The sequence below is a fragment of the Trichomycterus rosablanca genome, chromosome 9 (genome assembly GCF_030014385.1).
Source record: "Trichomycterus rosablanca isolate fTriRos1 chromosome 9, fTriRos1.hap1, whole genome shotgun sequence".
Taxonomy (NCBI): domain Eukaryota; kingdom Metazoa; phylum Chordata; class Actinopteri; order Siluriformes; family Trichomycteridae; genus Trichomycterus; species Trichomycterus rosablanca.
In genome coordinates this window covers 17,719,909-17,734,308 of record NC_085996.1, presented here as the reverse complement: position 1 = coordinate 17,734,308, position 14,400 = coordinate 17,719,909, and the positions used below count along the sequence as shown (strand labels likewise).

Below are 14,400 nucleotides of genomic sequence, written 5' to 3'. Positions count from 1 at the left end.
AGCTATTAAACGTATGAGTAAATTGAAATGAATTTAAATAGCTATGTTAACATTATGACAATGCAATACGCCACTGCTCATTAACTCAAAATTTTTTATCAGTGTAAGATTGATTGAGATTTTGGTTTAAATTGAAATATATTTTTTTACAAATAACCCACAATGCATATCTTATCTGTGTGGATTTTTCAAAATAGTTTTACATTTTAGTTCATATCCCCCAGACTATGAATATAGAATTGCACTGCTTTTTGTAATTGCACTGCTTTTTTGTGACTCTCATTACTTTTTGAGTTACAGAATACCAATAATAAAAGATATCAAATGCACTAAAACTTGGTCTTGTATGTGTTAATAAATAATATAAATTCCAAACCCCAAAAATAATTTTACATGAAAGGACTTGATAATTTCTTTTTAAATAGTGCACAGTTTTCAAAATTATACAAAAAAAACCCAAAAAAACTATTTAGATTCTTTAGATTACTAAACACTTCAGTAATAAAATCTAAATACTGACTTTTCTGATAAATTGTTTGATTGAAAAGTAAACTGCAACATCATTTTATTTTTTTGTTCAGACAACCTTGCAACATTTGAGAAAACATTTCTTATAAGAAAACTATTAAAAGAACTATGGCAATATGGAGACTGCACTGTAAAAAAATTGTCCTGTAAAAAAACAGTTAAATTCTGGCAGCAGGGTTTCCAGCTAATTACCGTACTTTTAACAGTATGTATACTGTGGTCTGAATTACAGTTCCTTACCGTTTTATTAGAAAGCAGTAAAATACTGTTAAAATGTAAAATACAGTAAAATTCTGGCAGCAGGGTTTCCAGCCATTTACGGTATTTTCATTCTTTTTATTATTATTTTTTTAATTAGGCCGAATGAAACAAACACACAAACAAGATTTAACACTGGGTTGTGGGAAGACGTGAAAATAAACAAACAAATGTTTTACCAGGGCTCTTTTCTTCACCCTTCTGAGATAATCCTTTTGATTTATTTTTTTCTTTTATTTTTTTTTCAGCTTGCTTGTTTCTTCCCTCTCTGAAATATTTACCATCACAGTTCCCCCTCTAAAAGGTGTGACAGTAAGTTTAGGCTGTGTTTATGCCTTGTCACACAGGTGTGCCTGGTCAGCCCTGATTACTGCTGGGGTTTCTGGGGCTTGAAGTTCTTTGACCCAAATTCACCATCTTCAACACTGCGCCGCCCAGGCCCCCTGTTGGTGGCTGGTAGCGTGGGCTGACCCCTTACAGTATTATGCTGTAATTTTATATCTTGACGATACAGTTCATTGCAAAATAAAGACTATTAATAGCTTGCAAACGTGTCAGATAATGTTAGCCAACTAACATTACCTTAATGGCCTCTTTTATTTATTTATTTTTTTTTACAAATAAGTAAACAATAGAATATACGTTACACATTCATACGCTCTGTGTTTATGAGTTGCTCTGGTGTGATTGGTTGTGTAATGTTGAGGTTGCAGCCAGTGTTCACATTCAAAGCTAGTTAAGACTGTTTTAGCTACACATCTTATTTGATAATTAATCTAAACTTACAAACTTAACAAAACAACAATTCGTATTTACTGAGGCAGGTTACCTTGTTAAAGTTTCATGAGAGAATAATCCTGAACCTTTGGAGGACGTGGGTCTCTGACTGGGGGTGAGGCTGAAGACATCTTAAAGAAAATACTGTTCAGTACTGTAAAATGCTTAACTGTTGTCCCACGTCACCCACATCCCTTTCTAAAGTGGTGTTTTTCACAGTACTACTGTTTTCAACTACAAATGGTATTTTACTGTTATTTTACTTTAATTTCACCATATTTTTACAGCAATTTTTTACAGTGTGGGTGTTTTAGATCCCAACACAGCAGTGGTTATGACCAGTGCTGTTCAGAGTATATTAAGTTTTTAAGACTGTAAGCTTTATTATACTGTACTTTAAAGACCAGTGTCTCTTAACAAAACAAGTCTAAACAGAACAGGTGCAAACTAAAGTGTAAATTTGAACCCGAACTGCACAGCAGCAGTGTTATTCCCAATTTATCTTACCTGAACTTGCGAAATATAGAGATCAATATCAATTTTATGAAGTTTTACAAAAAATTTAACATAGTTTCTTGATAATCTACCCCAAAAATGTCACAAATTACCTGTCTTCATCCCAAGAAATGTGCAGGGAACAGAAAAATCATATCCTTAAGCATGAGAACTGTTGTACAAAGTGCATACAATAATTTAACATTACATTTAAAAAATATATAAAATGGCCTGGAGGAGCTGAACAATGCAGCACCAGGCTTGGGCTGGGGAACCTCCACTGACCTGCGAGCAATCTAACAGCCCATGGGCCGCACCAGCAGTCCTGGTCTGAAAGAAAAGTGGGGGTTGGTGGTTTTGTGTGGATTACTGACACAATGCAGTAACACAAGTGGACTCATATCCTTTCACCCTGTATTGATGATGCATTAGACTGGGTTGCGGGGTCAAGTTGATTTAGTTTGTTAAATTTGGCATTGGCACCTAAAGCCAATGAGAAAACAGCTTTTACTATTGTAAAGGGGCCTGTGACAGTTTAAAGTGATGGCATCTGGACTTTGTAACACACCTGCAACACTGCAAAACCGTTAATAAAGCGTGTTCTGGTGAATTTCCGAGGAACCAGTGTGTGGCATATCTTTCTCTCTCCTGCCAAGGGTGGAAGTGTGGTTGTACAACCTGCGTCGAAAAAGGGGATTGAACAAAAAGCTTCAGAGTGCTTGGAAGGGCCACTACAAAGTGCTTGAGGGGATTTTTAGGTGGTAAGGTTTTTGGGTTTATGAAACGTGGTACTTGGTCTAATTAAGTTTACTACACCCTGAGCTGGTCAATTAGCACGGTCTTTTTTATTTACACTGGCGTCCTCTAGTGATTAAATTCGGTTACTCATTATTACATTTTCAAAATAAACTACACGTCCTCTGGAACAGAAATGAGATGGAAAACCTCAATTTTAATTGCAAAGACATTACACGGAGATAATTGTAGTACAGACCACGAACTTCTAATTTGCAAACTCCGAGTGAAACTAAAAAAAAAAAAACATCAGGCCTTTAAAAATTTGACCTGGAGAAATCACCACACCTCCTTAAGGATTATGTCAGGAACCATTTTCAGATTCTAGAAACAGAGAACCTGTGCAACTATGGATGGAACTCAAAAGGCCGTCAAAGAAGAATCAGAGAAAATTCTGGCAAAACAGAATAGCAAGAAAGGCTTCTTTTTGGGACCTAAACCATGATTTCCATAGAGCTGCAAGGTAGGACAGGGATAAATTCTACAAACACCTGTAAATAAATAGCAGATATAATTTAATCTTCTGAAGAAGATTTGGTTAAAGATAGGAATATGGCAGTTTATATTCTTATATAACAATGTCCCTTATATCACACACGCCAGTGATAAAAAAATATATAATTAATGCTGGAGATTATTCAACACAGACTAAAGCCTTTACATTAAAAGAGAGCTGCTAGATGTGCAAACAAGACTCAAAAAAGGCAGATCTATATAATATATTTACAAACATCCACAAAAAAATTAAATCAAAAGAAAAGCTAGAACAATTTGTAAAATGCACAGTGACCTGTGTATACCATTTTGTACAGTGTAATTTTGTTCACTGCTAAATTGTAAGAGTAAATACATGTTTTAGTTAATGATTAGGTAGCTGAAAATGTCAGTACTTTTGTTCATAGCCAGGTAGTTAAAAATTACTGTAATATTATACATTTAATATTATATATACATTTTTAACTAAGATGTGATGATAAAATACTGTATTTTAAATGAGATAACCCGACCTCTAATCTCACAGTCATTTAAACCTGTAGAGTGAAGACAAATGGACAGCTTTAGTTTTAAACCTAAACACTTATTGGATACAGAAAAATAGAGTCACACCCATTTTTGCGATCGATAGACCAATTATTTGGCTTTATGTGGCATTTAAGCCCGCCTCTCCGTTGCTACGGCCAATGAATAAAAATACAGACGCATGATTGGCTGCCCGGTTACTGTTCTGGAACAACGCTATCAAGCCAGGTTCGGATTAAGCAGTAGAATATACTGAGTCGAATTTATTATCTGCTAAATTAAAGGTACAGTTGGTTTGATAGCACCATTTAAAGCAATTAAGAACATCATCGATGTTTTTCAGTAATGAGAGCCCATCGGGAACCCGGAGTTTTTGTACAAAGGGTGCAGTTGATCCCAGCCGGAATCTCAACATCTGTCCATCGACGGAGTTTAATTCAAAGGTTTAAAATCTACATTCTGCGGTTTGTGCGTTGTGGTTTGATGTTTGTGCTGCCTGGTAAAGAAGCACAGTATTTTTACAGTAATTTATACATCATAGGTTCGACCAAATGGTCAGCCATCATCAACAATGTGATTCGCATTTAACATACATTGCAGTCGCTTACTGAAGAAGATTGTATTGAGGTTTTTTTGAGGGATCGCTGCTGACTAAAACTATGCATCGATCGTAGCACACAGCACGTATGTAGGAATACCAGACTGTAATTAATAACAATGACGGGACCTAGTTTAGGTAGCAGCGATTCTGCATCCAAAATGTGCAGATCGGGCCGCTCAAAAAGCGCCGGCAGTACCCGCTGCCACCCTAGAGCCGCAACCCATCCTGTGCCACCATGCACTGCTGCTAACAGCGCCGGTCGCTCGTCTGGTGAAGAAGATGAGAAGGAGGGCGGTGCGCCGTTTTATGTGAATCGCACCGGTTTCCCCATCGAGAGCGTCACCTGGGAGCGGATGTGGAGTCACGTGGCCAAAGTGCACCCGGACGGACATGCTATGGTGGACAGAATCAGGAATGCAGCTCATCTACCGAAAGTAAGTGCACAACTGCACAGTTGCAGTGGTCAAGTTTAAATAAAAGGAAAAAAACAACAACAAACATAGCAAAAGAAACCAAACAAACATAATTCTGCAGTGGTCTCCTAATTGTGCAGACGTGTCTGTGTGTTGTGTGTATACAGAGAAAGAGTATATATATATATACACACACACACACACACACACACACACAGTCACTTACTGTCCATTTTGTCAGCTCCACTTATCATACTCAGCACTGCAGTGACACTGACATGGTGGTGGTGTGTTAGTGTGTGTTGTGCTGGAGTTTTTAAATACCGTGTCCACTCACTGTCCACTCTATTAGACACTCCTACCTAGTTGGTCCACCTTGTAGATGTAAAGTCAGTAACGATCGCTCATCTATTGCTGCTGTTTGAGTTGGTCATCTTCTAGACCTTCATCAGTGGTCACGGGACGCTGCCCATGGGGCGCTGTTGGTTGGATATTTTTGGTTGGTGGACTATTCTCAGTCCAGCAGTGACAGTGAGGTGTTTAAAAACTCCATTAGCACTGCTGTGTCTGATCCACTCATACCAGCACAACACATACTAACACACCACCACCATGTCAGTGTCACTGCAGTGCTGAGAATGACCCACCACCCAAATAATACCTACTCTGTAGTGGTCCTGTGGGGCTCCTGACCATCGAATAACTGCATCAAAGGGCACTAACAAAGCATGTATAGAAACAGATGGACTACAGTCAGTAATTGTAGAACTACAGAGTGCTTCTATATGGAAAGTGGAACTGATAAAATGGACAATGTGTGTAGAAACAAGGAGGTGGTTTTAATGTTATGGCTGATTGGTGTATGTATGTGTGTATATATATATATATATATATATATGTCATGTTTTACACTCTTAGGTTACATTCATGATAGAAATGGGTGTTACTTATTACACAAAATTAATCAATTCATAAGGTCATATATCGGACAATTTCATATATCCAATTCACCTCACTTGCATGTCTTTGGATTGTGGGAGGAAACCGGAGCACCCGGAGGAAACCCACGCAGACACAGGGAGAACATTCTCCTCACAGAAAGGACCCATATGAAAAATGCAAATAAAATAAAAAATCCAGTGTTCCTTACATTGACTTTTATTTGATTGCGGACAGATTGAACCCAAGGTATTTCATGTTTTATCTTCTTAACTTCATTTCATTTGTTAATATACCTCCATTCCTGCATTTTAGACCTTCAACACATTCCAAAAAAAAGTTGGGGTGGGGGCAATTTAGGGCTAGTAATGAGGTGAAAAAACTAAATGAAATTGACCAGACAAAACATGAAATATCTCAGGTTCTTACTGTCTGCGATTAAATAAAAGTCAAAGTAAATGTAAGAAACTCTGTGTTCTTTTATTATTAGCATTTTCCATGCTTCTGATTTGGAGTTGTACATTAGTAGGGAAAGTATTCTTCTGTTCATAAGCCTAGTCTTACCTGCACCAAACAAAATGCTGATCCATATGGCCAAAAAAGTCGAGTCTTCATTCATTTTGTCCAGCAATGTATTAATTTTAATTTACACATGAGCTGGTAATTGTATTAGACAGTTGCATATTGGCAATCAACTGTTGCAACAGGGTGGCATAGTGGCTCAGTGAATAGTCCTGGGATCGGTTCTCAGGTGGAGTGGTCCAGGTCCTTTGTGTGGAGTTTGCATGTTCTACCCATTTTCAGAATCAGAATACTTTATTGATCCCAGAGGGAAATTGCAGAATTGATCCCAGAGGGAAATTGCATTTTCTCCAGGAGTCTAAAGATGCAATCAATTATCAGTAATTGGTGCTACTAAAATTGTCCTGTGTGTGTATAAGTGTATGTGCGCGCGTGTGTTTGCCCTGTGATGAACTGGCGACCTGTCCGGGGGGTTTCCTACCCCTCACCCAGTGAATTGTACCCACTGTGATCCTGAATCCTGAAGTGGTGGTAAAACAGACAATGAATTAATGAATTTCCTATAGAAGATGTTCTAAAGCTTTTTAAATGTGTGTGGTAATTTATTTATTTTTATTTTTTGTTTATTTATTTTATTTTTCTCTTTTATGTCAATTAAGTCAATTTGCCTTCAACATTGTACTTTTACTGTTATCACTCCAACCCAAAAGTAATGTTGGGCAAATATATGTGGTGGTTTGTGTCTACAACTGCTTTAAATACCACACTTTACCTATGTCTGCGTATATAATCTAATTCTTCTTGAATAATTAATCCATTATAATTCTTCAATGTTTACTTAGAAAATGTACCCTGCTCCCTATGCGACTGACGAGCAAAAATGAATCAATGAGAAGTAGCTCACCTTTGTTTTGTAAAATGTGTTTTATATCCCCGGTCACCATGTTTGATGCCAACATGCTATTTATATATGCTAGCAGCAGTTAGTAGCAGTTGTGCTTTTACACTTTTTTGTGCTTCTCCATTAAAAAATGTTTTCTTAAGCCCTATTATGTTACAGTTTTTGGACCTGTAACCTTTGTTAATTAACACCAGACTCTTGGTGCAAAAGTTATTTTTTTAAATTGTATTAATTATTTCCTAGTAGTCTACATATTTCGTTTTTTTTTTTTTTTACACTTTTTATGCTTTTGAATGTCATGAACTAATTCAGTCTTTTGTGTTCTTTAACAGCAGCCCATACCATCAGTGCCCAGCTTTAAGCCATCCATATCAGTGCCTGATTGGCTCCATGCTGTCCAGAACTACATGAAGAACTTGCAGTATCCTTAACTTGTCTGTTAAGCTTTAAGAATTTCTAGTTGGAAAGATGTGGTAAAACGTTTTTAACACAGACTAAGATGGTTTCTTATTAGCAGTTGGTTAGACAGCATGTTACCTAAATGTTAAGATTACTTTCAAACCACATTTTGTAAAAAAAAAGTGGAGATATTTGGTAAAGTGCAATAGAAACTGAAGCTGTTAATTGTTATTTCTTGTAAGTGAACTACATGTTCAAAAGAATTGACTTGGCTGAACAACTTAATGGTATTTGCAAATCTAAACAAAAATGTTTATGGAATATTCAAGTTACACAATTTCAGAACATTTCGCTAATGAATTGGTAACAGGTGAGGGTATCATGACTGGATATAAAAGGAGAATTTACCAGGCAAAGATAGGTCACCACTTTGGGCAAAGCTTTGTAAGAAAATTGTCAAACAGTTAAACAAGAACATTTTAAGTTTTTCATCATCTGCAAACCCAAATTTCAAAAAAGTTGAACTACAGATCTGTGATTTGTTAATTCTCTTGGGTATTTAACTGATAAAAGCAGAAAGAAAACATTTACTGATCAACTTCATTGCATTTTGTAAATATAAACACATTTAGAATTTGATGCCTGGCACACACTTCCAAAATGTTGGGACAAAGGCTTGTTTACCCCTGTGTTCTATCACTTCTTCTAATAATGAGGCTGTAATAATGAGTGGTTTGGGAACTGAGGATGTAAATATTTCCAGTTTTGCAAGTGGAAAATGTGTCTATTCTTGCTTGATATGAGACTTCAGCTGCTCAACATTCTGTGGTTGCTTTTGGCTGATGCTGCACCATACATTTTCAGTAGGAGATAGATCTGGACTGCAGGCAGGCAGTGGTGTACCCCCATGCCACAACAGATGTTGGCTTTTGCAGCTTCCACTTATAACAATCTAAATAGCACAGAGAACTCATCAATTTTTTCCTGAACTGACAGGCAATTATCTCCTGAAGTTTGACACAAAGTGGTGAACCATGACCCATCATTGCTTGTAGACTGATCCTTTGGTGGATTATTTTGTTTTACACTTAGTCATGATTTCCTGTTCATCTACTTATTGCGGAATGCTGTAACTTAAATGGTCCACCCTTACTTTTATTACGCCCCTGTCCCAACTTTTTTTGAAGTGTGTTGCAGGCATCATTTTTTAAATGTTTCTGTTAACAAAATGTTGATTAGTAAAAACATAATTTATTTCTGCTTTTGTCAGTTAAATAAAGATTTAAGAGAACTCACAAATCACATATTCTTTTCTTCTTTTTATTGTATTTTACACAGTGTACCAATATTTTCTGAAATGGAGTTTGTACCATACATAAAATTGTGAAAAGATTTAAAGAATTTGGAGTAAAGGAAAAGATCAGAAAAAGCTACTATAATAAGTATACCCACATTTGCTTAGGCCGTAATATTATTGTTATCTAACAATTGTCTACCTTTGTATCATCAAATGCAATCTGAAAGTATATTGCAACAAGAAAGCCATACGTTAACCCTATGCAGAAGCGTTAAGTCCAATGGGACCAGATTGCCACCATTTGTGTTTATTAAGTACATTTTGTTTAGTGTTTTGTTTTGATGCATTGTTTGTGTTGCCTGGGTCATGGTAAAAATAATGGACAAAATGTGTGTCACTTGAAAAACTCTTGCACAGATGACTTGTGGAGGTGCGTATTGGGGTTTTAGAGAGACATGTCCTGCCATCAAGGCAAGTGTTTTCCTAGTAATTCCATGATTACCTCATCATGACAATGCCAGGCATCATTCTATACATGATTCAAAAGTGTGGCTTTATAGAAACAAAGTGTATGTGTTCCTGTCTCTTACTGAAAGTGTATGCAATCACTCAGGTGGTGCAGTAGTCTAACGTGCTAGCACACCACTGTAAAGTGTTTCAACTAATCCAAGCAGAGCCATTGACCTAGCTGGGTGTCCACACAAATTGTGTGTTTGAGGAAGAGCTGGTTGGAAAGGGTCTTTTCCTGTTGCCACTGTGATATGCAATCTCCAGGAATGGTCTGGGCACCTGAGCAAGTGTATGTGTGTGTGTAGGGGTCAGATGGAGCATAGCGTGGCTCTACATACACAGTACAGGTCTATGTGGGAACCAAACACTGCTAGAAGCAGCCGTGGATTTGACACATCTTGGTGGGGTGTGTGGTGATCCGGCTCTTCTTGTTGAGATTGGAGGTTGTGTAAGCATCAGTGGATCCTCAATTAGCAGCTGAAAATGACTAGGTTGGGCCATAAAGAGGAAAAAACAAGTTTAAAGAAAATTCACAGACTGCTGAATATAATATATAGTTTGGCTGATAGATGGGGAATAGAGGCCTAATGTGCAATCTGTCAATCCCTCCTGACAATCACTTGCACCTCATGAACGTTAATTCTTTCCAGGTTAATGCTTTCCATTTAGCATTGCTCAGTCTGGTCCGGTTTTCGGCTGACCTGGAGTGTCCGCATTTTTTGGGGGTTTCTGGAAACTTTCCCCGGTCTTGTGTTGTTTTAGGGCCTTGCAAGGGAGATGCACTAAGAGAGCAGATTGCTCTAGTAGTGTTGTGATGTTCCTGTTTTTGAAGCGAAAACACCACTTCTTGCTGTGAAGCTGCAGTGCTACCCACAGAGCCACCACGCCACCCTGATTGCTAGTTGTTACATATAATGTTTCCAACCAATAGCAGCATCTTTTTATGCAAATTAAAAAAAAAACATGCACATTTATTATAGTGACCTTTTAAATGATCTTTTGATTGAAGTACTGTTTAAGACATACAGATTTACAAATTTCAACTTTGCAAATATACAGTTATGTAATACTAAAAGCTGCTTTTATAACATTTGCCATGATATTTATAAATTATTGTCTACTTTTACTTTAGTTTTCTTTTGAAAAATAATATTGCTTTTAGCTGACTAGTGGTAAAACCAAATGTCAAAAACAGCTCTCTGAAAGTGTCATGCATTTCTGCCATATTGTCACGTCACTACTATTTAATAACTATTCAGTCTTTACACTAAAACTATACCTCATGCATCATTACAGTTATTCATTTTATGTAAATTACAAGAAATACTTAGTTCTAGTTTTTCTGTTTGGTTTTGTACTGTTAATTATTTGTTGTATTATGCTACTGGGGCTTTAATTTTCTTCAGACTCCACTCCACTCCACTCCACTCCACTCCACTCCACTCCACTCCACTCCACTCCACTCCCACTCCCACTCCCACTCCCACTCCCACTCCCACTCCCACTCCCACTCCCACTCCCACTCCTTTCCTTTCCTTCTTTCTTTCTCGTGTATGTCTTTAACTGCTATCAGATACAACCACACAGGAACACAGTTCTTTGAAATTCGCAAAACCAGACCTTTGTGTGGGTAAGTAAAGCAATCACAGTTACATCACTGTTAGTCTGAATCATTGGTATGAAATGCTATGGTAAGTGCAATTTGAATTAATAGGACATAGTTTGGAAAGGCACTAGGCATGGTTCTTTATAGGCCTACAATTTACACTTCATGATCAGGACAAAAATCAAGTCATGAAGTCCAAGGCACTATTTGGAAATCTCTACATTCAGTTTGTGACAAAGGGTAAAGGAGGGATAAAATTTAACATAATATTTAAGGTTTTGACTGTTCTCAGGACAACATTAGCCTCAATAATTTAGAACTTTCATTTAGTCCAGTAAGTATAGCAGATCCTTTTTTTCCACATTCTTATTTGATATAACACTTGGTTCTGCATTTGTCATGTACATGCTTTATAATGTGCTACATGTGGCTAGGCATTGTCTTGCTAAAACAAGCAGGGGCAGCCCTGAAAGAGACATCAGCAAATGTTGCTCCAAAATGTAGATGTACCCTCAGCATTAATAGTGCTTTTACAAATGTACAAATGACCCATGCTATTGGCAACAACACACCCCATATTATAATAGACGCTGGGTTTTGAATTTTGCATTGATAATAATTAAGATAATTCTTTTGCTTGTTTGCACAGATAATTCTGTGAATTAAAAAAATTACAAGTGTGAAACACAAGGGCTAATCTCTTTCTCTCTTCTTTATTTATTTTTCTTTCTTTAAGGTTGATGGAAACTGCAAGAGAAATGATAAGGGAATCCCTTCCCATTAAATGTCTAGAAGCAGTTATCCTTGGGATGTATCCTTATATCACTGCTGGTAACATTTGTAGAATAACTGCAATATTTGTCTTTTTTTCAAACAGTTTTCAGTCAGGTGTACAGTTTTAAAGTCAGGAGAATATATGTAAAACAAACATCAACAAAACCTAAGCTTACTGACTGCTATAGACAACTGGTATAAACTTAAAATGTAAATTATTTAACCCCTAATCTCAGTACTTAGTGGAACATCCTTATGCCTTGATAACCGTTAATAAGCAATTTTGGTAAATGATAACAAGCTTTTGACACCTCATATGTGGTATCTTCACCCATTCCTGTCGTGCAAAAGCTTCCAACCCATTAAGGTTTGATTGCTTTTGATGGTTTTTGCTTTAATAAATTACCATCAAAATGTTCCGTTTGGTTTAAATTTGGAGACTGAGAAGGCCACATCCATATATTACAGGACTGATTCCCTAACCAATCTTTGGTTAATTTGGTTTATTTAGTTTTACCTTGGAGGGCATAACATTCCTCCTTGTAAACAGCATAACATTTTATCTGTGCAAAAAGTTCTATAATGTTGTTTACCTTCGTAACAATCTTATTTTTTGTTACTGATTATGATACTTCTCTGTGCTTATTGTACCTAAGACTGAGCCACAAGCATAAAAGTAAAAAGTTATAGAGAGTACTGTACAGATCTCAGAAAGCAGATTCTTCAAGTCTTCACAGCCAGGTAATTTCAGATATTAGTTATGTTGTGGGGTCAAAATAGCTCTCTAGCTATGATCAGATATAATATATGATCAGATGCCACCTACCACCTACTCGAACTTCAAGAAGACTGTGGTTAGGTTTTAGAGCTTTTTAGCAAATAAAAACAGCAGAGGTGGGTTTGGTGCAGACACAACTATAGCTATGCAGAAAAGTACCTTATCCCAACTGTAAATATGGTGGTGGATTTGAGGTGTTGTGGGGCAGTTTTTTTTTTCAACTTGTGTAGATACATGGTGTCATTGACTTGATTTGAGAGAAAAATCTATATTTTCAAATGTTCAAAATTTTTGTCAATGCATTTTTTATAATAATGGCTTTACGTTGTTATATAAGACTACAATCACATTTGCTGTCTTCTATTAGAAACTCCCCTTTCCCACACTGCATCATCTTGGTTCTCTGAAGCAGCTGTTGCTAGGAAACAAGCAGTCAAGAGTGCATTCCTATAGAAACAGTAGAGTTCCTTTATTTTGAATAGCCACTTTATTAGGTGGTTGGGTGTGTAAGTCCTGTTAGACACTGTTTCTGTTTATTTATTGATCAAACCTCGCCATTAGGTTTAGATAGGTAGGCAGATTTGTCCAAAATGTGTGACACTGTTTTGCTGTGGTGAAAAACTTGTTATACTTTATATATATGGTTAATATTATTCATTTTAACCATTTGCTTTGCAAATTTATTAGTAATATTTAGGGCTGTCGAAGTTAACGCGATAATAACGCATTAACGCAATTTCAATTTAACGCGATTAAAAATAATAGTGCCGTTAACGCAAATTCTAGTTCATGTTGAGACTTGACTGGTAGAACAAACGTTTTAATGTCGGACTTGCCACCGTTTTTCATTTGCGGTTTGTTAACATAATGTAACCGAGCGTTGTAGTGATGCACTTATAAAGAAATAAATACACGCTATATTCACAAGTTGTCGGGAGCAGAACACTTTTATTAACTTATTCTGTTAAGGTACCAAATACCGGAAAGCTGAGTCAAGCACGTTAGTCCATGCACTATGGAAGCCCCAAAGGGTCAAAACACACTCACTTCGTGTAGAAACGGCCATCAAACCATTGTCACGATACAACCACAGAAAAGTCTGTTACAATAACTACACCTTATCCCACCTAAAGCACCGCTGATCTACAATGTTTGCTGATGGAGAAATTCTAACCTACAATCTGACATTTACTGCCTAGTATGTGAGTGAATAAATCTCCCTTACAGTTTTCTCTTGTCCCAGCAGTTTTTAACATCAGTACATTTAGCATAAAATGTGTTCACCATTTTAATTGTAACATTTCACTTAAAAATCCTTGTTTTCTATAACATTTACACAGATTTTTTTAAATGCGATTAATCGCGATTAACTATATGAAATTCTGAGATTAATCGCGATTAAAAATTTTAATCGTTTGACAGCCCTAGTAATATTACAATACAAAGGAAATGGATACTCACTTTTTAGGAAAAATTAAATGTAAATATTGCAATGGGATGAGTTGTGCCTCACAAGCCGAAGCCTTAAATCTGCAAAAATAAAACATCCAAATGCAAACGTTTATTGCATAGTTTATGCATGCAATTCTTTTAAAATTGACTCTAATCAAGTTACACAACATTTTCGTTGAGACACAATTGTGTTACTACATTTTCTAGGTTGATTGTCATGTCTGCAGTCATGTCTGTGTGCTTGAATTTATACACCTGTGGTGAAAGGACTAAATGAAACACCTAAATACAGTGATTAGGCGTATCCCAATACTTTTGTCCATAAAGTGTATTTC

At 36.6% G+C, this 14,400-nt stretch overlaps 1 protein-coding gene across 8 annotated transcripts in view; it reads left to right on the top strand.

Annotated features, from left to right (window-relative positions):
* The first annotated feature begins 4,226 nt into the window (after window positions 1–4,226).
* Window positions 4,227–14,400, top strand: part of vash2 (vasohibin 2) — a 40,803-nt gene continuing 30,629 nt past the window's right edge. For all 8 annotated transcript variants that reach the window (XR_010013709.1, XM_063001998.1, XM_063001999.1 and 5 more), the window contains exons 1-4: window positions 4,227–4,908; window positions 7,582–7,670; window positions 11,029–11,085; window positions 11,798–11,872. Coding sequence is in view for 7 of the 8 variants with exons in the window: in XM_063001998.1 (XP_062858068.1) it covers window positions 4,591–4,908; window positions 7,582–7,670; window positions 11,029–11,085; window positions 11,798–11,872 (539 nt within the window). In the remaining variant the exon portion in view is untranslated. The remainder of the gene's footprint in view (window positions 4,909–7,581; window positions 7,671–11,028; window positions 11,086–11,797; window positions 11,873–14,400) is intronic.